The sequence below is a fragment of the Hyperoodon ampullatus genome (genome assembly GCF_949752795.1).
Source record: "Hyperoodon ampullatus genome assembly, chromosome: 9".
In the NCBI taxonomy this organism is placed as follows: domain Eukaryota; kingdom Metazoa; phylum Chordata; class Mammalia; order Artiodactyla; family Ziphiidae; genus Hyperoodon; species Hyperoodon ampullatus.
In genome coordinates, this window is record NC_136922.1 from 80,971,403 (window position 1) to 80,997,416 (window position 26,014).

Here is a 26,014-nt window from a genome sequence, read left to right on the forward strand (position 1 = left end):
GCAAATCCATAGAGACAGAAAGTCAGTTAGTAGTTGCTGAGGGCTGAGGTGATTTGAGGCTGATACGTAAAAGGTAAAGAGTTTCTCTCTGAGGTGATGACTGTACTGTGTTCTAAAATTGACGATGGCTGCATAACACTGGGAATATACTAAACCAGCTAATTTTTAAAACAGACACCAAACCCCTCCCTTGACTCCATATGCCTTGCTAGAAATGGTCCCAGTTTCTCTGTCTCACATAGCCTCCTCTTGAGAGGTTTTAACCTCTTAAAGAGCTGTTTATCCTCATTATTTTCACTTCACCGTGAATTAGTAAATTCTGACTGAGTACCTATTAGGTGCTAAGATATAAGATCAACAGGACAAGAGCTCCGTCCAAAAGGACAGAGGAAGGGAAACAGTACAAGATACACAGATGAGGAACCCATTAATCTAAAAATTATAAAGTGATGAGCCAGAAAATATCCACTTAGCGTTGGGTTGTCTAAAGGAAGGGGTTGTTCTCAGCAAGTGATGTTTCTCAGTACTAAGGATCCAGTTATAAAAAGGTAAGAGGCAGGGCAGCTGCAGGCAGAGGGAAAAGCAAGTGCAATGATGAGAGAAGGCTGATACGAACTTCATGAGGTCCAGGGAGGCAGAATGGTAACTGACCAGGGGAACAGAGAGACAAGGTGAGGTCCCAGAGGTAACGAGAGCCTGGTCAGGGGAGACCTGTAGGGCTCTGTAAGGCAGGGTGAGAAGTTTCAGTTTGCTTCTTCTCAATCCCATAATTCTCTGTGCACATCTGTCCTGTTACACTTAATTCTCTGTATACCTCCTTAGACTTTGCCCTAAAGAAAATCAAAGTTTCTCGTTCATCTCTATCTAGCCAGTGCTCAGCCAGAATCTCAGAGGTTGAGGTTTCCTGAATGAAGAATCCACGTATTGACACCATTATAAGGCAAAAATCCTAAGGCTTGTAAGAAATTCTAAATAAAGTTTAAACGGAAGAAAAAATGTTATCGAAAGGCAGTGTGCAAATGAAGGCCAGGCAATTTTCATTTAAATTCCCCTGGCCCATGTGGTTATTTCTACCAGAGACTGTGATGTTTCCCAAGTTTGAATCAGTTAAAAAGAACATCTTCCAAACTTAATTAAACTCACTCCCAGAATCTGAAACATAAAACTGCCAGCAAAGAACAGTTTTAGCATCTCCAGTTACTGCACGGTAGTCATTCACCGGTTCTCTAACTCAAGTCTACTCACTAAAGTATCCCAAGACATTGTCTAACATATCTACCTCAGCACCACCACAGAGCTATAATACACAGAAATGGAAAAGCTATAGATTACATTTCTAGTAATTGAAATAGGATCAAGCACTGCCTTTTAAATAACACATGATAACAACACATGCATTCCTTACAAATGACTTACAAACATTTAATTGCCTAATAATTAGCTTCACATTTGCATGTTGGATTTTCTGTTTGTGCTGCACAGGGATTCTGCATAGCTCTAATTATAGCCTCATTATCCAGGAAGGCACACACTGATTCTAACACAGTTGAGACAAAGCTAGCCAAGTAACAGTTTCAGAGTGTAACACCATACGATTCTTCAAAGAGATAAAGCACATTTCTTCAAGAGGGAAGAAAAAAGCATTTTTTTCAACTGGCTTACTGTGGCCTTGAGGCTTCGGCCTGGTCTGTCTGCAGTTTTTCTCCTCCTTCCACTTCCATTGTACAGTAAACAATTCGATTGGGAGCGACTGACTTCAAACCTTGCACTTCCATTATGACAATCTAAGGATAAGAAAAACATTTCACTGATTCGTCAAGCTGACAACACTTAGCAATAGAGACGGCAGTATGAACTACATATGAGTAGGAAGACCAATTGATAAAATTATCTGGCAATACCATGGTATTTTATCTTCTTTATAATCTACCTTCATTCATGGAAGGTAAATAACATTTTGAGAAAGTCTGGTATCTGAAGGCACATCTCCTGCCAGTTATGAAAGATTAAAGTCTCTAAATATGAGCCACAATGAAGTAAGTGAGATATAAACTCAGAGCCTTAAGAAAAAATTATGGCAGGTCTGCATGAGGCAAAGCAGAATTATTAATGAAAATTCAGTGAATGTGTTAAAAGGATACAGGTTGAATTCCACATAAGGCGACTGGTAGAAACTGTCACCATCACACCAATTCATTGATATCAATACATGACATCAGAAAATTTCTATATTCACTTACTTTATATGACTACTAGCATTTATAAAAGAATTTTCTTCATAGCCACTGTTTACCTTATGAATATATGGAAAATATAACTTGGCAATGAATATCTTACTATTAACTTGACAAGGAAAACAATTTTCCCCATCTGTTAAAGGTATATACCAATTGGATGCAGTCTACTGGAAAAGGGTGGAAAGACTGATATTACCTTATATATTTGTAACTCCTGGGGGAAAGGGAAACATAGTTTTCAAGTGTACTTTTTATGTCTGTATAAAAGACTGACAATCTTAAAATACTGTAACCTAACATTCTTACTGGATGTACACATAAAATATGACTACTACTAAATATCATTTATAATAGAGTTTTAAATCAAAACTTGCATCATGAAGTTTCCTAAATTCTCAAAATTAATAAAATATATTCAATGATCTTTTTATACATGCACATGTATTGATCTCCTGTTGTATATGTATAAATAAGATTAATAGCATCATTCATGCCATGTAGCTACCAAAATATCCACTAAAAAGATGTGTGTCATTTATTGATCTTTTAATACATTATGAAAATCATTACATTCTTCAGAGAGTTCTGATATGAAAGTTAAGGCAAGAAGTCTCAAAGGAACAAACCATCTTAAAAGAACTTTTCTTCCTTTCAGTTCTGGTACAACAGCTTTTTTTGTAAATACAAATGCCTATTATTTTTGTTGCATTTTTTCATAAAAACATGGGAAACTGATCACCAAAAAATACGGGTCAAATTCAGAACCATTTTCCTCCCTCAATCAAGCCTTTTGTCACACTGAAATGCATACCAACATATGAATAAAAATGAAGACAACTGAAAACAGACTATGAGAATTAAGAGATAATAGTAACAGTTTTCACAGTTGCTCTAATACTCAAGGAAGTTTAGGTGAAGTACTAAACATGAAACAGAATTGAGTACACAAGATAAATCTAGAAATCTTGATGGCACTGGTTCCTATATGGGAATATGACTGTCCTGCATCTCTTTCTGTAGAGTGTTTAATAGCCAAAGTGCAAGAGAGGAGAAAGGAAGCATCTGCTTGACACTATTTTTGTCACCTCTACTACAAGCTACTATAAACACGACCTCCTAAAACATACGAGTTGTGAAACAGTTTTCTGTCCTTCAAAACAATGCTCCCATCTGTTCCGGGAATGTTCTATCCTACAGAATTGTCACTTTCAAAAGACGTAACTTGTTATGAACCCATACATATAAGTAAATAAACCACAGTTCTACAGATCTGACTTCCAAAAGGAATTTGAAAAGCACAACTAGTCTCAATCATTAATGATAAAGACAGCTAAGAATTACATGGACCATCAACTAACCTAAGTTATCTTAGGTAACTGTTTCAACTAATTGCCAGCAAAACTTGATAATGAAACTACAGAAAATAAAACTGATCTGTGTTCTGTCTTTTCTTCCCAGATCTCTGGATAACTGATGTAATCAGGATAAAGTAGACAAAGTTATTCTAGAAGCATAAAGAAGGGAGGCATGTACAAAATATGAAACTAGATAACACGCTTCTGAATAATGTATTGTCTGCCCACAGAGTTACATGGCACTCAGGCATGTGAGGGTTGTGGGAAAAGGCAGCTGAGCAGTATGGTGAATAGGGGGACCACACACGTACCTCCAAACACAGAGGAGGTCACAGGGTCTGCCGGTCTAAAACACTCAATGTGAACATCAACTATATTCATGCCACTGACACCATTCCCCTTACAACAGACTCATAACTTCATGGATGAACGTTTTCCTAACCTTACTTGAATATTAAATTTTAACATTTCATTGTTTGGCTTAGTGTTTTGTGAGTTAGCTTGTCTCTTGCTTTATAATTCTCTCTGAAGGCTTCATAAATGAAGAGACATTAAGAGTAATCTTGTGAGGCTAACTGCTGTGTTTTGATACCATCAAAGTTCCTAATTCAATAAACAATTATTGAGTCAACTGTTTTAGGTTGTTGGCACTGTTTTAGACTCTTGGAATACCTCAGTAAACAAAAAAGAAAAAAAAAAAAGACTAACTTCCTAAAGCTTACATTCTAGTAAAGAAAGCCAGATAATGAATAATAAATATAATAAATAACTGATTTATATGTTAGGTGGTGTGGTGCAAGAAGGGAGGAGTGGGTAGAAATTTTAAAGAAATGATAAAGTTTTAGCAGTGTTTCAAATCTGCACTTATTCATTTGGCTCAGACTTCAGTTCCTAGAAAAACTCCTTCTCCACTGGACCAGCTTTAAACCTGATGGGTGAAATGTGAAACCCTTAAAATGGATTAACTGCTTGCCCTTCAGAGTTTTCTTAGGCTGAAATCTGGTGTCTGATGAGCGAGGTTTGGATAATGGGCAAGAGATAATTATTCAGTTTAGCTAGGCTGAGGTCAGAGGCCTTGGGGCTGGAGGAGGTACCTGGTCCATTCCCTCAGGTGTCCCATAGACAAGCACTGTGTAGTCTGCCCTGAAAGAGACTTCATTTTGTTGTGAGACACAACTCTTTAAAATACTGTAGGCAACATGGAACAGATTTGTATTATGCCATGATAGGAAAATATCTGCCTTACATAGACCTAGTAACAGAGGATGTCAAAACGACTGTAAAAATATGGAAGCTTCTCAGACCTTGGCAAAACGAAGTTTTAACTCATTTCATCCTCCTAACACCCTTTTATTGCTAACTGAACAACCCTGTTTAACATACTGGCAATGAAGCACAGAATAACAATGGATAGTTTCACAGAAAAACTAACTCATGAGCATAATTTTGTTTCAAAAGGGAAAGAGAATTCCTAAAAGCTAATTACTTAACAATGGTGTAAGATTTTTGAACAACAGAGAAAAGAGAAAGTGTTTTGAACTGTTTTCAGTTCTGCATGCTTATAGAGATAATGATAGGTTTAAACCTTACACAAATCATTTGCTTTCCTAATTATTTTTTATTATTAATGAATTTAAATGCCAAACTCTTGTTAGAAAAAGTTAGACTGTAATTAAATAATTGACTTTGTTTTGTACAAAACCTTAAGGAAAAAAGAGTTGGCAGTTTTCATTTTAGTTGGCAGGAAACCTGACGCAGGAATGATTGGGAAATTCTACACCTGAGATACTACGGAGTTTCAAATTAAACATCCTGAGGTTATGAGGTTAAAGAGATTGAGAAGAAACCCAGGAACAAAGCCACTTGGCAAAGTTATTAGCTAATCCCTGAACTGGGTATGGAGTCAGAAGAAAATCTCCTGTTTCTACCCTGACACTGAATTGAATCTATTAACCTACAAAGAAAATGTTAGCCTGGAAGGGAAGAAAGAGAGGCAGTTGTCTTATCCTCAAGCTTGAATTTCTCTTAGAGTTGAATAAGTGGAGGAAAGAACAGAAGCAGACATTTGCTTTTTCTGCCATAAACGAAGCAAGCCAAGTGTCAGAGGTATCAACAAAAAAACCTAAAGCTGTACCTCCTAAGACTCCACGTATTTTGCTTTGTCAACGAGCAAACTCAAATAGCAGTACTGGGACCTAGCAGAGAGAGTACATAACAATGCAAGAAAGGAGTTACAAGCTTTAATTTTTGAGAAGCTAAAAATTTAAGCTGGATATTGCGAGCATATGTGTGGGTGTTGGGTATAAACCCGTATACATATACATGGATCAGCCCATATACAGAGTTTAGCAGTGAGGAAATGCCATCATGAAAAATATCCACAGGGAGCAGTAGTAGGGGTCAGTGATCAATGTCTTTGGTTTCCAGTGATCTGTATAAAAGGGATGAAACTCTGAAGTCTTGGGGAACACAATTTTAAATGCACAACACTTATTCTCTTTTCTTTTCAATATTTACTGTACCTGTAATGAAACGGCAAATCCTAGAAAGAAGTCTTTACTTCTCATCATCTATAGTACCCAATACTGTACATTACAGCTGGTTTATGCGATTTGATTCTAGAAAGATGATCTTGTAGTTAAAGCAGATTAGAAACAAGAATAACCAAAAGCTTGAAAGGAGTTTCCAAATTACAGAGAATTCAATCATGTGTTTAAATCCTATTTCCACTCAAGCGTGTTTCAGTGCTTACTCTACCAACAAATTTCCACCAGCCTAGGTGGCGCCAAGAACACTTGCCTCAAAACTTGTATTATTTTATTATTTAACCCTAACACCACTGTTATGTTTAAAGGACAATTTGCGTTAATTTGCATTCACACTCTGATTGTCTAGCAAATGAAGAATAATTTAACGTCTTCAAAATATACTACTTTGCTTTAAATTTGAAATGTTACCACCAAGGTCAGTGGAAATGACCCTGTAGCCTCATTTACACTGCCAGAAGCAAACACGGGATAAAGCCACTTACCTCTAAGGTGAATGACAGCACCACGTCGGACTTTGACAGCTGAATCTCATTCTCATCTCCTATGTCCAAAAAGGCAGAATTCTGTGAACGTTTTAATTTTTGTAATTTAAATTCTGGACCACCTTTTGAAACTGGAAGACTCTCCAAATTGGCCATTAGCAAATTCACTGAAGACCGCAACTCTTCTATATACATATTCTCCATCTCTTTTGCTATAAATCTGGGGAATTTTCTTTCCTTGAAAATAATTTTTAAAATAATAATGTTACACAAGTCACATTTCAATTTCATCGTAAAAGATTATATGATGTATATATACTTGACTATCTTAGAAATTGTGATGCTCAATATAATGCATTTACCTGATACTTTAGTCTCTAGGCTTTAAAAGCCTCAGGCTTTGGCAATTTTGATTATATTTAACTGTACCTTATCTGCCTTATGGAGGATCATTATCATAAAAAATGAATAACATGATATACATTTTCAGATTAACTTTATTTTTGATATGGTATTTATTTAAGGGAAAAACCAACTCTAAAAAACATACATGCAAAAAGTTTTAGTGTATAGATGAATCTTAATTAGCCACTGATATCTTTGAAATACTTGGAATAACTGGTCTATAAGAAGAATGTTTAGTATATACTGCTCTGACTGTTAAGAAATAAACATTTTAACAGTATCTCTCTTTCATACCACTGATGTGTTAGGCATTCAAATTGAAAAACCTTTACTATTAAATAGAAATATGGCCATACTTCTAAAATAAGTTAACTTTCATGTCATATGAATGTATCAAGCTCCCTTATTGCCATAAATTCAGTTTTTTAGTAAAAGTTTAGAAAAAATTAAGTTTAAAGCCTAAGGTAAATTTATGATAAAAGCTGTACATGAAAAAGTAATAATATCAAATTAGGAGATTCAATTTTCTTCCCAAATTACATGAGTGTTGCCATTCAGTCCTCAGATCTCTGCAATCAGACTTCTGTTTCTTTCACTCAGTTAAAAGGACATTCCAAGTATTGATACTTAGATAGATATTAACAGCTATTGCCAAACTGCCCTTAGAGAAGGTTATACCCATTTACATTCCCACAAACAGCAAGTGAGGTTTCCTCATACTCTTGGCTCTTTCTTTAACCTCTGACAGCCTGGCACTTAGGTCTTCTCTCTGAAAGGTAGAGGGTATACAGCTTTATGATGGGAAATGTGATGTAATGTAATGACAGCGGTATAAAACTGGCTGGGGGATGACAGCCTAAAGCTGCCATCATTCAAATGAATGACTGCCTAATGTTCCAGAAAAATCAATGCCTTTACTACTGTTTCCTTTGGCATCATTCAAACTGTAACCTAAGAAATCCCCATCTCCAGGGTGAATGGAATACATCCACAATGCATTCATCAACCTGCACCTGGTCTGACTCACTTGCACCAGTTTGTTCATGGGCTGGAAAGGAACATCTGGCACCACCTCATGAATCAGTCCCAGAGTCCTGGACCACCTGTTTTTCTTTTCCCCCAATATAACCTTGACATATTTCTTTTAAAACAATTTACATATAATCAATGTTAAAATTGTGTATTTATATCAGAGATTAAATATCTACATCCATAATTAACTTTCCCAAGGAAGATTCTTAAGTATCCTTTTAATAGTCCTCTATAGCTTGAAGCAACATTCCCACACAGTAAGTTTGCATCCTCAGAAAAAACACATAACTACTCAATTATATACTAACTTGGTTTCCTTTGGGAATGCAGGGAATAATGTTTTGGATAGTTTTTCAATACATGCAAAAGAGGAAAAAGATAAAATAAAGCATAAAAACATTTTTACATTTGTGGACTAATTTTAAAAGCTGTCATAAAAAGCATCCAAAACTCAGATATAAGGCAAAAAGGTGAGGGAACAGGTCCTTCCAACGTCATATGTGAGCAAAGGCCATCCAAGGACCATGTGGGGGAAATGTACCTAGTTCAATTTACTGTTTACATTGATTAAAGATCCTGTTTACAAGTGAAGTCACACGTTACTTTGTAGAATTTTGTCTGGTAAAGATATAAATAATGTGTGTCTGGTGACTAAGATAATCCAATGGTTGTAGTTTAAATCCCTGTTGGAAATTAACCACTGTTTTTTTTTTAACCACTTTTATATCTAATACTTGAATCTTATTTTAACTTTGCCTAAAAACACCTACTTTTCAAATGCCCTTCAGACTAGTTTTAACATCTAACTAGTGTGCTTATTAATTGTAAACTGAGTACAATCTTTATTGTTTGTTCATTTTATATTCATGTAACAGTCACATGCCTTTTAGAAATATTTTAGAAAATATTTTAGAAATAAAATAGAATAGAATAGAAAAGAAATAGATAATAATAAATAGATAAATAAATAATAAATAAATAGAAATAAAATATTTTAGAAAATAAAATATTTTAGAAATAAAATATTTTAGCAAAGCAAAAGGCAAATATATCACATGTTTGAAAGTTTGGATGTACCAGTTATTTTCTCCAAATTTTTAAGGTGTTTTTTAATGGAAAACTTAGCATTAGCACATAAAAAAAATAATCTATTCTTACTTAGCTTTCATTAAAAACACTTCAGTCATTATCATTTTTCAAGGAGGAGACTGGCAGGGATCACCCAAATTGACTGTTTCATCAGCATTTTCAAACTTTTCAGGAAATAGACTATACTAGATTTTCTTTTTCTCTTTGGGGAAAAAAAAACCAACAACTCTCTTTTAAAGCTTTGAGGTTTGTCGATAATATTTCATAAATTTTATTTAGCCGGCTCATGTTGCCTCTTTCTTGGAAACAAAACCAACTGTACAACTAATGTATATATTAAATTTGATCTTTTAAATTAGAACAGCATCGGAAATAGGGTTATTCTGTAGTTTACCTGTGAGTTGTTCCTATAAACCACAGTTTCAACGTTCTAATTTAGTCCTCTGTACAGCTTAGCCCATTAGCAGGCCTAACACACTATATACATTAAAAAAAATTTGCTCCATAAAGTTTCCATTATTCAAATTTAGTCGCTGTAAGAGTTCTTAACTTTCCAGTAGATGAAGCATGGACCAGAGTGGTAGGATGCACGTGGTGACAACTGTCAGATCGTGGAAATACTTTGAAGATAGATAGAAATGGATTTCCTGATAAATTTGGCATGAGGAAAAAAGGAGTCAAAGATGATTCCAAGTTTCTGACCCTGATGTACTAGAAAGATAGTACAGCCAAGAACTGGCCTACCCTGACCACTTGACTGGAAATTTTCAACACTCTCTTTCCCTCCCACATTCCTGATTCCACCTTCTCTGCTTTATTTTCTAAGTAGCAAATGATCACCTTCCATAATTCAGTTACATAGCAAGTTTATTGCTTACTGTAAGTCTCTCCTAAATAAAATGTAAGCTCCCTGAGGGCATGGCAGGAATATTTTTGTCTTGTTTTACCCTAAGAGAACTACATTTGTCTGGATGTATCCCAAGTGCCTAAAATAGTGCCTGGTTATCTTAATAGGTGTTCAAGAAATATTTATTCATTGAATTTATGAATAGCAAAATTCAGGCTCCAAAAGGTTAAATAAGTTGCCTATATCGAGGAAACAGCAATTGTGGATCTGGCCCACAGGTCTTTCTGGCCCAGTCAACCCATATTTTTTTCTACTACTACTTCCTAATTATGCCTTGGCTAAAATATTAAAGTCAATATTTACATCCCTTGAAACAGACTTCTGCCCTGTGGTTTCAGTGTTATTATACTGTGTTGTGAAGCATGACAGGTGTTACTAATAGTTGACTGCAAACTATAAACTATGAAAAAACCACACTTCCGGATTTATGAGATTGAAGAGGTATCAGGGCCTAAGAGAGCAAACCTAAGCTCTGGAGTCCAAAGACCAGCGTTTGAGGTCTTTTGATTTGTTAAGTAATCTTCCCTAAACCTGTCTCCTTGTCTATAAAATAAGTTCATTATATCATCTTCCCTTGCGGGTTCACAGGATTATTGTAGAGATCTAAGACAACAAGGTCAGTAAATTATAATTAGCCTTATATTTTATGAAGGTGGCTTAAATTTGGTGAAACTGAGGTAGAAGGCAATTAAACATGCTCTATCTGCTATGTCAATATATTTACCGAAAGGCATTGTATTTTGGGGTGTTTTTTTGCTGTTGTTGTTGTTCCAATCCCATCAGCTTCAATTCCTTCCTTCTCCACGCTTTCCCCCACACACACACTGTATTTTATTTTCACAAGAGATAAACAGACTGACACCAAGCATTGTAAATGGATGACCACAACAAAAGCAACAATGATTGCAATTACCAAACACGAAACACACTCATACTATGTCATAATATTGACATTCAGTCCAGTAATCCTCCACTGTAACAGCTCCTTCACTTTGCAGTGAAAACTGATTTGTATATTTTTTGCCTCCGAGTCCTTGCGGGATTTTTTTTTATTCAAACAGAAAGTCACAAAAATTATAATCATCCTCATCAGTTCACTCAGTCCCATGTAATTAATTTTTTTTCATCTTGATCTTTTGTTAGCACTTTCATGAGTTCATCAGTTTTCCATTAGAGTTCTGAAAATGCTTATTCATTCAGTTCAGCAGTATAGTCAGTTCCCAGACACCTGTCTCCACGCTTTTTCTACTTTATCAGTACTTCTGATGAAATCATCAAGGTCCCCGCAAAGAGAAGCTGCTGTATGTGCATCACTGACCCTGCTCCTCTCACTCAGTCCAGAGGTTACACACACACCACACATCCTCCTCCACAGACATGAGCTCGGGGACACACCCAAGGCTTTCCATCTTGTTAGAAATTCATCTAAACTATCACATATTCAGCCAGGCCCTTGAAGAAGTTCAACTTATGACAGTGTGTACAGCTCAGGTGAATCTAAATACAAGTAGGCAACTTAGAAATGCTGATCACAGGTCCAGAGTCCTGCCCACAGTGCCGGGCACATCTCTCTGGATTCTCTCTTAGCCTCAGGGCTTCAAGAAAAGCAGTGCCTTTCCAGACCCAGACAGCTTCCAACTCAGGTTAGGATTCTGGGGAATGCATTTCTCTCTCTAAAGCTTCCAAAAGCCTCAAGCTAATACTTGATTCCTAGCCTATGAATTCCACATCTGAATCTCTAGAATGATGTAGTACCTCTCCAGAGGGTTGTCTTTTCACCTTCTGCCCTTGGCTTGGTTCTCACAACTTACGGTCATCTCTGTTACCCAATTTCTCTCAATTTTCTATGTATTTCTATTTATCTCCATTTCTCAACACCTTTGCTACTTTTAAATTTAATACACATTTAGATAAACACAGTACTAGTCTTAAAACTTACATATTCATAAATACATTTTTCTTTGAAAAACACAAAACTTCAATAGTCAAATGCAGTATGGGATATATCTCCTTAAAGTGCTGGAAAAGTTCACTATCTTGATTTGGGAGGTGGTTAATACAGGGCGTATACACATTCATCAAGCTGTAAACTTAAGACCTGTGCACTTTGCTAAATACATGTTATGCCTAAAGTTTTTAAAATGAAGAAAAATCCCCAACAGAGAGGATGCTTCAGAGAGACAGGGACAGAGACAGACACAGAGGGAGGGAAGGAGAGTCTATCAAATACTCAAATTTTTCATTTAGCAAAAGGAAAAAAATCTTATTCTCAGATCAACAGCATTATAACCTCAAGTCTATTTTAAGAGACTAAAATTTTATTTTTACCACTGAGGTAAATTAATACTAGAGAATGATTTAGACAGAGTCCTCAGAATTAAAAAGAAACTCGTGGCTTTTGCTTGAAATCTATTTCTGTTCACACAGTGATTGTATAAATAAAAGTAAATAAAATATTGTATTCAATATGCCCTATGAGACTCTGTACTAGAAACTTCAAATTATATTTTTCATCCATTCAAATATTAGTTGACACCACTGTGTGCCAAGCACTGTGCTAGATACTTCGGAATATATTGTATGATTTTGCAGGCAGGATGGTTTTCTCTCTGATTATATTATGCTTAGTGCAATACTAAAATTCTTCTAAGTCTGGCAGTTTGAGAAATTCAGGCATTGCTTTCAGAATAATCTACAAAAGTTATCACTGAATTTAAACATCTTATATAAGGATGGATATGTAAAATATATAATATGCTCCATTTTAGATAATATGCATTCAGGTACCTGGGCTTAAGAGGTATGCATGGAGATGAGAAAATAAAATTATTCTGGCTTTATCTATACAAAACTCTTTCAGCTCACAGAAATCTAAGTACAGAAAGAAATGTGGTACAGTATATCAAAGTTAACAATTTACCTTTGCCATTTTCTCTGCCAATTGCAAACGACCATCAAGTTCCCTTCTGATCTGGGCTGCTTGTTCATCTGCATTATCCAACTTAAAAATAAAACAGAAATCACACATACATGATTACTTAATGGCAGTGACCTACAGATTAAAGCAAAGACAAAATGACGCCGAAAAAACTTTATAAATTCTCTCAACTACCTACTGAGAACACAGAAAGTTGTTTAATTAGATTGATAGTCTACTTAAATTTCTTGGGCACTTTTCATTGTGGTTTGCTCACAAAAAAGGTAATAAATCTCTAAGGTTAATAGCTCAGCTTACCAAAAAATCTAATTATAATAATTCTTTGCCCAACCTCTCCACAACAGAGCTAAACCAAGAAGTCCTCGTTTCCTTGAGGATGCATTAAGCTGTCATTAAGTTTATTCAGGCCATCCTTCTGCCTTCATTAAGGTCAGTCCTAAATAGTTCAAAATAGATAAATCTCTTGTTTTGTTCTTTCAAATTCCCAGAATGCATTTCTGGATAGTGAGATACTGAGTAATGATTCACTTTTTTCCTTGATCTTTCAAAAAATATTTCCTTCATTTTTATAATAAGTTTTTATTCGTGCGAAACTATCAAGGCACTATTTGATTGACTGCTATAACTTTCTACCATTTAAGTCTTCATATGCCCTTCATTCTAGTACCAACAGGCTCATACTGCCAAGAAATCCTTTCACAGACGGGCGCCATGTTAGAATTCCATTCTCTTGTTCTAAATTTGATTGAAAGCTTAGCATGCTATCCTCATTTTTAAAGATATTTCCATCTACATGGAATATTACTTTAACTTCTCCAATGACATAATCCTTAACTTTTTCTATAACCTCTTTTAACTTTTCCTCATGATTCCTTCTATCTCCCTGTATTAGTTCATTAAGACCTCTTAAATTGAGGCAGTCCTATGGGCCATGCACAGTGTGGGCTGCACTGGGTGGGTTACAGATGTGAACAAGGCCAATGTTTCTCTTTAATTCCTTCCCCTCTCCCACTTCCCTCATGAAGAAGCCTAGACCACACAATACAACCATACTTTAGTAAAAGTCCACCTAAAAATTGGATTAGTACTGAGTACAACATTAAACACCCAGGAGAATATAGATTAACTTGTCCATTTGCTGAAGAACTACAAATTTACCATGTTACATTAAAAAAAAATAGCCTTAATAAGAAAAATTCTGAAAAAAGATGAGTAGGAGCAAAGCAGGTCAGTAGGATGGTGGTGTCAGAATGTATACGAAGGGTCAAGAAGAAGGGTAGATGCTCCAGTAAGAGGGCACCAAATGTCTGGAGGTGAGAGCAGACAGTGGTTTGGGGAATGGAATGGGGGGAGAGAGGGGAGAAGGGAAGGTTCATGAGAGATGGGGCTGGAGAGAGAGGTGAGACTACCTTATAAACCTACTCTTCACAGGTGAATTAGGGAGTTTGGAATTGGTTCCTATAGCACCCGGATTTCACCGAGAGGTTTTAAGCAGGACTTCGGAAAGGTCACTGTGTCTGTCTCCATCACAAACAGGTTAAGAGGGACATAAGGAAGTCTACCTATCCCTCTATATCAATCCATCTATCTGTTTGTTTAACAGATCTAAGGTCACCTTTCCAAAAAATATGTTCCCAAGTTTATTTAAAAGAATCAAGTTTATTTAAAAACAAGTTTTTAAATAGGCAAGATTTTCTTAAACTAAATCCTTGATGTCAAGGAGTTGCTATGTCATCTCAAAAAAAAATACACTTTTTATTTTAATTGATTCATATTCAAAATCAAACAGAAACAAGTCTCTCTCTTCACCGCGTCTGAAGTCAAAATGACTTACATTAAAAACTAACAAACTTATTAAGGAAAAAAATAGGTGATAAATGCCTATTCCAGGTAACTGAAATCAAGGTCCTAAAAACAAAAATTATGTGTAAGAACACTAACTACAATACCTCAAATACAGTAAACGTAATATGGGATATCTTCTCATTTTGCTTAAATGCTGATAAATATTTTTCCACAAAAAATAAAAATAAAATGGTTACTTGCAGTGAAGAGTTACAGTTCCACCAAGAAATAGCATTTAACATCTTAAAACCTTAAAAATTCTCCTTTATATTTCACCACAAAATATTATTTAACATCTTTAACTATTTGTATCTTCATATTAACAGTTCTTATTTAACTTTAAATGGAATTGTTTGAGTCACTTCTGCAGTCTGCAAGTGTTTTCTACTACTTCTAAAAAATATTAAAAAATATTAATGCCTTAACTGCATTTGTCTGAAAAAATACAGACAAAGAAAAGCAGAGCATTACTGTACTAAACTGTCCGTTAACAGCAATCAGAGACTGAAATGTGACTGATGAATACAGTGTCATTTTTGTGAAACTAGAAAAGCATACTCCCAAACATGTTTACAGAAAAAAGACGAAAAGCTAATGTAATAAAGACAACCAATAAAACTTTTTATTGGTTGTCTTTGTTTTATGTAATGCTAGACAGAATTCAAGGAGGTAAATCAGCTGGTTAACTATAAAGTAAGAATTTTAGTTTACCATTCCAAGTGCCATATGTTTTGTTTTCTTTTGAGGATTACCAAACTCAAACACAGTTTAAAGTTTATATAATTTTTATGTTTTTTTTTAAACATCTTTATTGGAGTATAATTGCTTTAAAATGGTGTGTTAGTTTCTGCTTTATAACAAAGTGAATCAGCTATACATATACATATATCCCCATATCTCCTCCCTCTTGCGTCTCCCTCCCTCCCACCCTCCCTATCCCACCCCTCTAGGTGGTCACAAAGCACCGAGCTGATCTCCCTGTGCTATGCGGCTGATTCCCACTAGCTATCTATTTTACGTTTGGCAGTGTATATATGTCCATGCCACTCTCTCACTTTATCCAAGCTTAGCCTTCCCCCACCCCATATCCTCAATTCCATTCTCTAGTAGGTCTGTGTCTTGATTCCCATCTTGCCCCTAGGTTCTTCATGATTTTTTTTTTTTAAGATTCCATATATATGTGTTAGCATACAGTATTTGTCTTTCTCTTTCTGACTTACTTCACTTTGTATGACAGATTCTGGGTCCACCAACCTCACTACAAATAACTCAATTTTGTTTCTTTTTATGGCTGAGTAATATTCCATTGTATATATGTGCCACATCTTCTTTATCCATTCATCTGTCGATGGACACTTAGGTTGCTTCCATGTCCTGGCTATTGTAAATAGAGCTGCAATGAACATTTTGGTACATGACTCTTTTTGAATTACGGTTTTCTCAGGGTATATGCCCAGTAGTGGGATTGCTGGGTTGTATGGTAGCTCTATTTTTAGTTTTTTAAGGAACCTCCATACTGATCTCCATAGTGGCTGTATCAATTTACATTCCCACCAACAGTGCAAGAGGGTTCCCTTTTCTCCACACCCTCTCCAGCATTTAATGTTTCTAGATTTTTTGATGATGGCCATTCTGACTGATGGGAGGTGATACCTCATTGTAGTTTTGATTTGCATTTCTCTAATGATTAATGATGTTGAGCATTCTTCCATGTGTTTCTTGGCAATCTGCATATCTTCTCTGGAAAAATGTCTATTTAGGTCTTCTGCCCATTTTTGGATTGGGTTGTTTGTTTTTTTGATATTGAGCTGCATGAGCTGCTTGTAAATTTTGGAGATTAATCCTTTGTCAGTTGCTTCATTTGCAAATATTTTCTCCCATTCTGAGGGTTGTCTTTTCGTCTTATGGTTTCCTTTGCTGTGCAAAAGCTTTTAAGTTTCATTAGGTCCCATTTGTTTATTTTTTGTTTTAATTCCCTTTCTCTAGGAGGTGGGTCAAAAAGGATCTTGCTGTGATTTATGTCAGAGTGTTCTGCCTATGTTTTCCTCTAAGAGTTTGATAGTGTCTGGCCTTACATGTAGGTCTTTAATCCATTTTGAGCTTATTTTTGTGTATGGTGTTAGGGAATGATCTAATCTCATACTTTTACATGTCCCTGTCCAGTTTTCCCAGCACCACTTATTGAAGAGGCCGTCCTTTCTCCACTGTACATTCCTGCCTCCTTTATCAAAGATAAGGTGACCATATGTTCGTGTGTTTATCTCTGGGCTTTCTATCCTGTTCCATTGATCTATCTTTCTGTTTTTGTGCCAGTACCATACTGTCTTGATTACTGTAGCTTTGTAGTATAGTGTGAAGTCAGGGAGCCTGATTCCTCCAGCTCCGTTTTTCTTTCTCAAGATTGCTTTGGCTATTCAGGGTCTTTTGTGTTTCCATACAAACTGTGAAATTTTTTGTTCTAGTTCTGTGAAAAATGCCACTGGTAGTTTGATAGGGATTGCATTGAATCTGTAGATTGCTTTGGGTAGTATAGTCATTTTCACAATGTTGATTCTTCTGATCCAAGAACATGGTATATCTCTCCATCTGTTTGTATCACCTTTAATTTCTTTCATCAGTGTCTTATAGTTTTCTGCATACAGATCTTTTGTCTCCTTAGGTAGGTTTATTCCTAGATATTTTATTCTTTTTGTTGCAATGGGAAATGGGAGTGTTTTCTTAATTTCACTTTCAGATTTTTCATCATTAGTGTATAGGTAGGCAAGAGATTTCTGTGCATTAATTTTGTATCCTGCTACTTTACCAAATTCACTGATTAGCTCTAGTAGTTTTCTGGTAGCATCTTTAGGATTATGAATGCTTTCTTAAAGGTTGACTTCTCAGTTGAGATAACTGCAGTTTCACATGCAGTTGTAAGAAATAATTGAGAGATATCCATTGTACACCGCCCAGTTTCCCTCAATGGTAACATCTTACAAAACTATACCATCATGTACAACCAGAATACTGATTGATACAGTCATCCATCCTATTCCAATTTCCTTAGTTTTATGCACACTCATTTGTATGGATTTCTATACAATTTATTATCTGTCTAGGTTCACTCAGGCACCACAGTCAAGACACTGAACAGTTTTAACACCATATGTTGCCCTTTTATCACCACACCCACTTCCTCCACCCAATCCCCAGCTGGTTAGTTTTATACAATGTACCTCATTTTCAGAATGTTTAAAAATAAATTTAATAAGGCAAATAGATTTTAATTTCCATTATTAAATTGGAGATGTGCTCCCATGCACGAGAGATTAATATTTATAAACACTGGATTGGGGCCACAGACCTCCTTAATCTGCACGTTCACTGCTTAGGTGCTTTCCTCGAAGCCCATGGCCATAAACAGCATCTATTCACTGATAATCCCCAAGTACGTATTTATAGCTCCAACCTCTCACCAGAGGGTCAGTCTGTTATTTTCAACTGCCTACCTACCATTTCAACCTGCATGAAGACAAGGCACATTGCATTTAACATGCCCCAAATGGAATTTTGATTTCCATCTCCCCACCTCAATCACTCCTTCCGTGAGTAATGCCATGTCATATAAATGGCACACCTATTTACCATTTGTTCAAGCCCAAAGCCTAGGTCTCATCTTTGACATCTCTCTCTCTTTCATAGCCCATAACCAATCCAATTAGAGTTATGTAGTGAAACCCAGAATCACATAGTTGAAGGCAGACCAAATCCGGGTACTCTGAGTCCTTGGCCAAGACTCTTTTTTTGCGTGGTGTAGTGTCTCTCTAGCCACTTGAAGTGCATTTCACTTTGCCAATACAGTTGTATGTATCATTATGGTGAAAATAATCTTTTGTTTCCTGAAAACTTGGTTTTGCACACTACCCCCTCTCCTCCTTCCCCTCAAAAAAAAAAAAAAAAAGTAGAAGAAAGCCCATATGGATAGTTTAATAGATGTGGGACATCAGACTTTAAAATGTTGATGACGTATCCATTACTAGTGCCTGATTTGGGCTGTGAGATAAAGACAATGGGGATAATTTGGGGACCGTGGAGTTGGTGGTAGAGGCCAGAGACAAGTCCTCACTCCACAAGGACATCTTTTAATTTCATTTTCTTTTAAATTCCTGATTACAACACTTTATATGACAATAGATTACTTATACCTCACAGATGTCCTTTCCTGGCACAGAATATTTTCCAGGTCTTTCAAAGAGGGGTCATTCAACCCTGACCATAACAGATGCCCAAATGTATCTTTATTCTCTGCAATGCCTTGAGTATCTATTACACAGAACATTTTATCACTTTAATTATCAAAATATTTCAATGTCTTGACAAATATTCAATACTTTTATTTTCCTCCTGTTCATTACACAGGGATTACTGTTTCCAAATTCAGAATTCTCTTGGCTGTGAAGTTCTTAACCTGGACCTTCAGGAGTCTGAACCATTCAAGTTGGGAGCAAAATTTGGAGAGATATGCACTTTTCTCCTTGAGGAATTGTCTGAATTTCATAGCTTACCCAAAGGGGTGGTTAACTCAAAAGAGGTAAAGAACCATGGCTCTAGGAGAATCTTCTTTATAGAAGTCTCTATTCATTTCTTCTAGAAGAGGCTGTCTGGCTTTTCAAACATAAGAAATGGAAAATGGCCACCACAGGCCTACACATCATCAACCTTACCCTTTCGAAGATTTGTTAAATTCTTCATAAAAGGACACTAAGACATAGGCTCTGAGCAATGTTAACTGAATGGCCCACAATCACTTTACTAACTCTATGTTTTTTCTACACCTACTGTACAGCAAGCACTACTGAAAGTTCTTCTGTAGCTGCAGAAGTAGTGGCCTTCCAGGAGTTCACATTTCATACAGAAAACAGTAAAAACAGTATTTAAAACAGAATAGAATTGCCACCAGAAAGCTACTGATCAAGGAGTGTGGGAAATCAGTGATGGAAGAGATGTTTTTCCTGGTTGATAATATCAGGATGAATTTGCTAAAATGGAAATATTAAAAATTGGACTTTGAGGAATAGAGAAAATACTGATCTGATGCAGCATCTATTAGTCTTGACTTGCAAATCTCAAACCCTGGGCTCTCTGGGCCCCAGTCCTCTCAAGTTCCGTGGACACAGTTCTGAGAAGAGAAGGTCTCAGAAATCAACAAAACTCCCTTTGCAGAAGTCCTTGGGAAGACCCAAAGACTTCATTGGTGGCCAACTATCTTACAGGTAAGAAAATTTTAAACAGCATAAGAACAACCTTACCAAGCTTTACCCAACAGCTTCATTTTATAGCATCTGATATCATTCTTCTAATGCTGTTAAAAACTACAAACATCAAATTCATCAAATTTGCTCATATCTTCAAGAAAAAAAAAAGGCTTCTAAAAAGCACTTTTCATAGCACTGTTTAGCATCATTGCCCTCTATGATTAATCTGTTTTCTAGAACCAGGATAACTGTCTTCACATTAATATTGTCAATCACTAAAAATGGGGATTAATAGCTGTGTTTTTCCATAATGATGCCTTTGTTTGCGCTAACCGTAGTCAATTGTGCCCTTCTCCCACTGAAAAAAAATTTAGTTGTTTTCTGAGTCCCCAGTCCAATAATGGCATATCTCTTTTCAAACAAATTATATTCTGTTACTTTCTTATAACATTCAGCTTTATCTTTTAGTATGAAATATACAAGTAGACTAGGATTTGCACTGTTACATAAATAGTGTTTTCCCTGAGATTAATTCATTTGCTGGTTACTCTGTTTATATCATCTATAAATCTGGTGATCTAGAGATAATACATCATGAGAAGGAATTTGCACAAACCTAACCCCAATTCCAAAAGAACACTCCACCCAACATTATACTTTTCTCATAGCCCAGTGTTTGACTTATTTGACAGTGCCAAATATGCATGGATTTTGCAACATAGCCTAAAAACCCTGATCAAAAGCTGTATTAAGTATTAGCAAATTCATTTACTTCATCAATAAATTTGTTAATTTTCCACCATCACTTGAATCACTTATCGTGAAGATAGAGTACAACTCTACCCTACTGATTGTTCCTGCTCTGTTTTCTGTGCTGAGCCCCCTCATTCTCTCAGCCCATAAGCACACACAGTTGGTCCTTAGCTGTTCTAGACAGAGTGTCTGCTGTTGTATACGATGGCATAACATAACTCAGCACATAGCTCTGGCCTCTCTCCTGAGTCCCAGTTCTCTATCTCCAGTTGAAGGCAAGGTCTTTCCTTTCAGGCATCCAACAAAGGCCTCAGCTAAGACTGAAGTGTCCTTCTTTACAATCCACTCTTCTTCAGGGCCGCCCTGTTTCCACACATGATTCTCACTACCCTTGATCAGGCTAACCTCTTAGAAGAGGAGGAGGAGGAGTAAAGGGCAGGGGGATGGAAGGATGGGTGGAAGTGAATGAAAATAAGCGGGTATGAATGAGAAAGAATGATACCCAAACATCTCAGCTTAGTTTTCAGGTCCACCCTATTTCGTACCAATCTCACTTTTTACCCTCTTGGATACTTGCATTATTTATACAAATTAGTTTGCTCATTATATACAAAACATATTACATTTCCCTCATCATATATCTTGTTTGTGTTTCTGCTGCCTGGGATGCTCTTCTTACCTACCTTCGTTGTCCAGATCAATCTCCAAATCTTCTGAGAAGACTACCTATCTATCGGGTAACAAAGCAGGTACTATCTGATGACCTATCTTTCATAGTAGTCTTCTCATTATTCAACTTCTCAGATATTTATGACCCCTACACCTCACACCGCAATATATGACCCTTGTTAGCTCACCCTACCACCCTAACAAGAGGCCTAAACCCATCCATCTCCAGTGGTGGGATTCCTGTAACCAGTCCCAGTTTTAATGTAAATACAAGGAATAATTCCACCTGTATTTGAAAGGTTCTTGGACCCTAACATCCCTCCAGACTGACCCATCTTCCATGAGGCAACCTCCCTCAAAAACAGAAACGAAAAAGTCCTTCCTCCCCGCTATCTGGTCATTGACAATTAGCCAGCAACTCTAAGGTAACTAAAACTCTTTCTGCAATTTAGTGCAGCACAAAGAGCACGAGGAAGTGAAGTGATTCCCATATTCTCAAGAGGGACGCATTGCCTGGATGCTGTTACGTCTGAGTCAGGGAGCACTCGGCTGCTAGAGGCAGAGCTTGTAAAGATCACTCTCACGTCTACTTGCTAAACTGTGCATAAGAAACCTGGCTCGGAGAGAGCAGTTCTGCCACAGCTTCTCGGAGAACAGTTCTGAGAGTCTTAAAAGTGCATTTCCCAAACCACATTTCCCTTTGAATACTACTTAAAAGTAGGAAAGGGCTTCCTTGGTGGCGCAGTGATTGAGAGTCCGCCTGCCGATGCAGGGGACACGGGTTCGTGCCCCGGTCCAGGAAGATCCCACATGCCGCGGAGCGGCTGGGCCCGTGAGCCATGGCCGCTGAGCCTGCACGTCCGGAGCCTGTGCTCCGCAACGGGAGAGGCCACAACAGTGAGAGGCCCGCGTACCGCAAAAAAAAAAAAAAAAGTAGGAAAAAGATGAACGAGTTAATGAGATATAAAATTAGCCTATGTGAACTGAACTAAACTATATTAAGTAATGGAAAAAAAATGTTCAAAAGTAAGAACGTAAGAACTTTAACCTCAAACACAAAAACCAGGGGACTTCGATCGCCTGGATACTATGTATACATATTGCCTAAAATGGTAGGTATAACTTCGCAAATTTTTGCACATCATGAAATTTTCCTTAGGATTCCATTTGGTATTAACATTTTATCTTCTAGACAGAAGTCATAAGCTAACATTTTCAAGCAATTATTTACTAACTATACTTCCCTCAATAAAATAATTGAATATACATTCACATTAATAACGATGAAACAGAGAGATTTTAGCACTAAGTAAAATAACACATACACTATCAGCGACTTTAGAGGACTCTGTCAGAGCAGATTAGAACTTCAGCCTCATCAAGACTAGTAAGAGGTGAATTTATACAGCACTGTATGTCAGGAACCATTCTAAGTGTTTGTAAACATTATTATATTTAAACCTCAGAGCAACCATATGGAAGGAGTTCCTATCATCATCCCAGGTTAGTAATGAAAAATCTAAAGCACAGACAGGTTTAAACAATTTTCCTGGGTCAAGGTCACACAGTTCATACTCGGCAGGGCCAGGGTCTGAATCGTATAGTTTGACCCCAGGGTTCAACGTAACCACCTCCCACTCCTTCACGACACCTCACCCTCAGTTTTCATTCTGTCAGTCACTTGCCGTGACTGCCCACAACAGGAAACACGTTAAATATTACTGGACAATTTACGGTAAAAGGATTTAAATATTTATCCCATGTTCAAGTTGTTACAATGCAATAAGAGAGGCATGTGCAAGTATCTATAATACAAAGTAGAATATCACAAGCTTTTGGGTATGCTAGGGAATTATCCATTCCTCACGGATTTCCCCCCTCTCCTACAATATTTAAGAAAAATGAGTGACGGCAGGAGCAGAGCAGGCTTTGTGGAGGAGGAATTTCGCTTGATTCTTTAAGAACAGAGAAGGGGGATTCCAAGTGAAGAGAATAAAGTGAGACAAAATTAAAATTCAAGAAAATACGGGGTGTAGATGAGGAACAGGGAGTGCTTCGGCTCACCTGGCACAGGGGGTGTGTAAAGAATCATCACATGGGGAAGAATATGGGAAAGAACATAGAAAGGCAGGTGGGGGCCAGGCTGAGTGCCACAGGTGTTGAAAGCCTAGCCAAGGGCCATGAACTTCATTCTGTTGACAGAGGAGCCATATTTTTTTTCCGTGTTCAAAGTCGGGTCATGATGAGAACAGGATGGTGCTTCACTAATATTAATGTGGCAATAAAAACATGTAGGATTAGAAGGGAGGAAGCAGGTGAGAGGTTACTATCATGCTCCATATGAGAGGTACTGAAGTTTCCAGCTACACGGATGGTTGTGGAAGACAAGAGCAGACACTGCAATATAATGGAGAAAGTAGCAGTACCAGATTATTGTTTGGACTGGGAAGGCAATAAACACGAATGGCTCCTGGTGATGAGTCAGAAAGCTGAACATACATAAATAGAACCAGGTTTGAGATGAGAAAAAATAGCACTTTGAACCTGTTGAGTTTGAGAAGTTTCAGATTCAGCAGTTTGCCATGGATATAGAGCGGAAAGAAGAGCTGACCTACGTGAAAAGGCTGAAAGACAGGGAAACTCAAAATAAGCATAGCGAATCTGTGTTTTTATCACTGGAGTATTTTTCAGTGCAACAATCCTAATAGCATCTGATTTCTCAAACAAAACAGGGTAGCAAACCTATCTGTATTTTTCAAATACTATTCCTCTTGGTACCATACCATGTACATAGTGAGTGCACAAACTACTGATGAGGCTTCATGAAACAAGATGTCAGCCTCCTTCACCTGGAGACCTTCACAAAAGAATCATGAAAACACTTTGCAAACAGGAAAGGACATCATTTAAGAACATTTAACAGGAGAGGCCTTTCTACCAGTTTGTAACAAACAACTGAAAACACTTTGCAAACAGGAAATGACATCATTTAAGAACATTTAACAAGAGAGGCCTTTCTACCAGTTTGTAACAAATAACTAGAATCATCACTGCCACCCATTACACAAGTAAAATCTTACTAAGAAAATGATCAATTGGCCCTGCTCTATCTAAGGTAACTAGGGAAACCGGAAAAAAGAAATTTTTTTTCTGGTCTTAAACAAAGAGGGTTCAGGATATTATGACCCCAATAATCATCTAAAAGTGTCAAATTCACAGGATACTCTTCATAAGCATACAGTCCTTTTTCTTCAGCCCTTTCAAATTGCTTTTTTTAAAAAGTGCTTTGTAAAAAGTTGTTCTGAACACCTACCAGAAGAAATCGGGATTTTGTGGGCCATACATTTCTAAAAGTCCGAAAGCAATAAACAATTAAGAACCAAGTCCGATACTGTGAGTCTGACACATAGTAAGGTAAGGGCTTAATATTTTTTTTTAAATAAAATGATTCGATATACTAAATAGAAGGAATTTCTTGACTATATAATATTCTTCATATTAGCTGATTCCCTGAAGTTTTCCGATTAACACCACTTTCTTACTTTCTTGGTTCTTCTTTTAACCCACTCCAGTCAGGTTCACTCCCAACCACTCCAAAAAGTCTTCCCTTGTCAAAGCCAACAGTGGCTTCTACTTCACAAATTCAAGGGTCACTTCGTTGTTGTGTGGCACAGGTAAACTCTCTCCTTGCAATGTCTTCCCATGGCTTTCCTGACACCACACTTTGTGGTTTCCTCCCTCCTCGCTGGCTCTTTTGCCTTTGTGCAGCCTCTAAATCCTGGCACCCCCAGGCCTCTCTGTCGTGGGCCCTTGTTCTTCTTGAGCCCCAGACTCTCCCAGTATGATTTCATAATGTGTCATGACTTAAATTAAAATACTAACTTTATCAAAATAATTTCCAAATCTTTATCTCCAACTCTGACCTCTCACTGGAATTTCAGACTTGTATATTCAACTACCACCTGCCATCACATGGACGTCTAACATTCTTATTTCATCAGGTACACAACAGAACTTTTGATTCCCCCCACCCCCTGCCACATATGCCCCTGCCCCAAAATACTGCTCCATGGGAAGAGGGACCACAATATATGGAGAGCCTTGATCAGTGGCTGACCAGAGTAGGTGCTATATTGAAAGAACACCCTCATCAGAGATGCCCCATCAGACCACAATTAATAGAAATGCTGCATCAGATAAATGCTGGAAATGTAAATGGGAGATAGCCATCAAAGGATACTATCTTTTCAGGGCTTTCCTGGTGGTGCAGTGGTTGAGAGTCCGCCTGCCGATGCAGGGGACATGGGTTCGTGCCCCGGTCCGGGAGGATCCTACATGCCGCGGAGCGGCTGGGCCTGTGAGCCATGGCCACTGAGCCTGCGCGTCCGGAGCCTGTGCTCCGCAACGGGAGAGGCCACAACAGTGCGAGGCCTGCGTAACACACACACACACACAAAAAAGATACTATCTTTTCTATAAAATGTGAGTGAGAGGAATAGGTGGATGTTACTCATAGTTC

At 37.2% G+C, this 26,014-nt stretch overlaps 1 protein-coding gene across 20 annotated transcripts in view; it reads right to left on the reverse strand.

Moving 5' to 3' along the window:
• CADPS2 (calcium dependent secretion activator 2) overlaps positions 1–26,014 on the reverse strand; it is a gene marked incomplete at its 3' end in the record, with an annotated part of 487,123 nt that overhangs the window by 276,561 nt on the left and 184,548 nt on the right. For all 20 annotated transcript variants that reach the window (XM_079711385.1, XM_079711377.1, XM_079711381.1 and 17 more), the window contains exons 4-6: positions 12,977–13,057; positions 6,624–6,860; positions 1,663–1,784 (exon numbers count right to left, since the gene is read on the reverse strand). In XM_079711385.1, the coding sequence (XP_079567511.1) occupies positions 1,663–1,784; positions 6,624–6,860; positions 12,977–13,057 (440 nt within the window). The remainder of the gene's footprint in view (positions 1–1,662; positions 1,785–6,623; positions 6,861–12,976; positions 13,058–26,014) is intronic.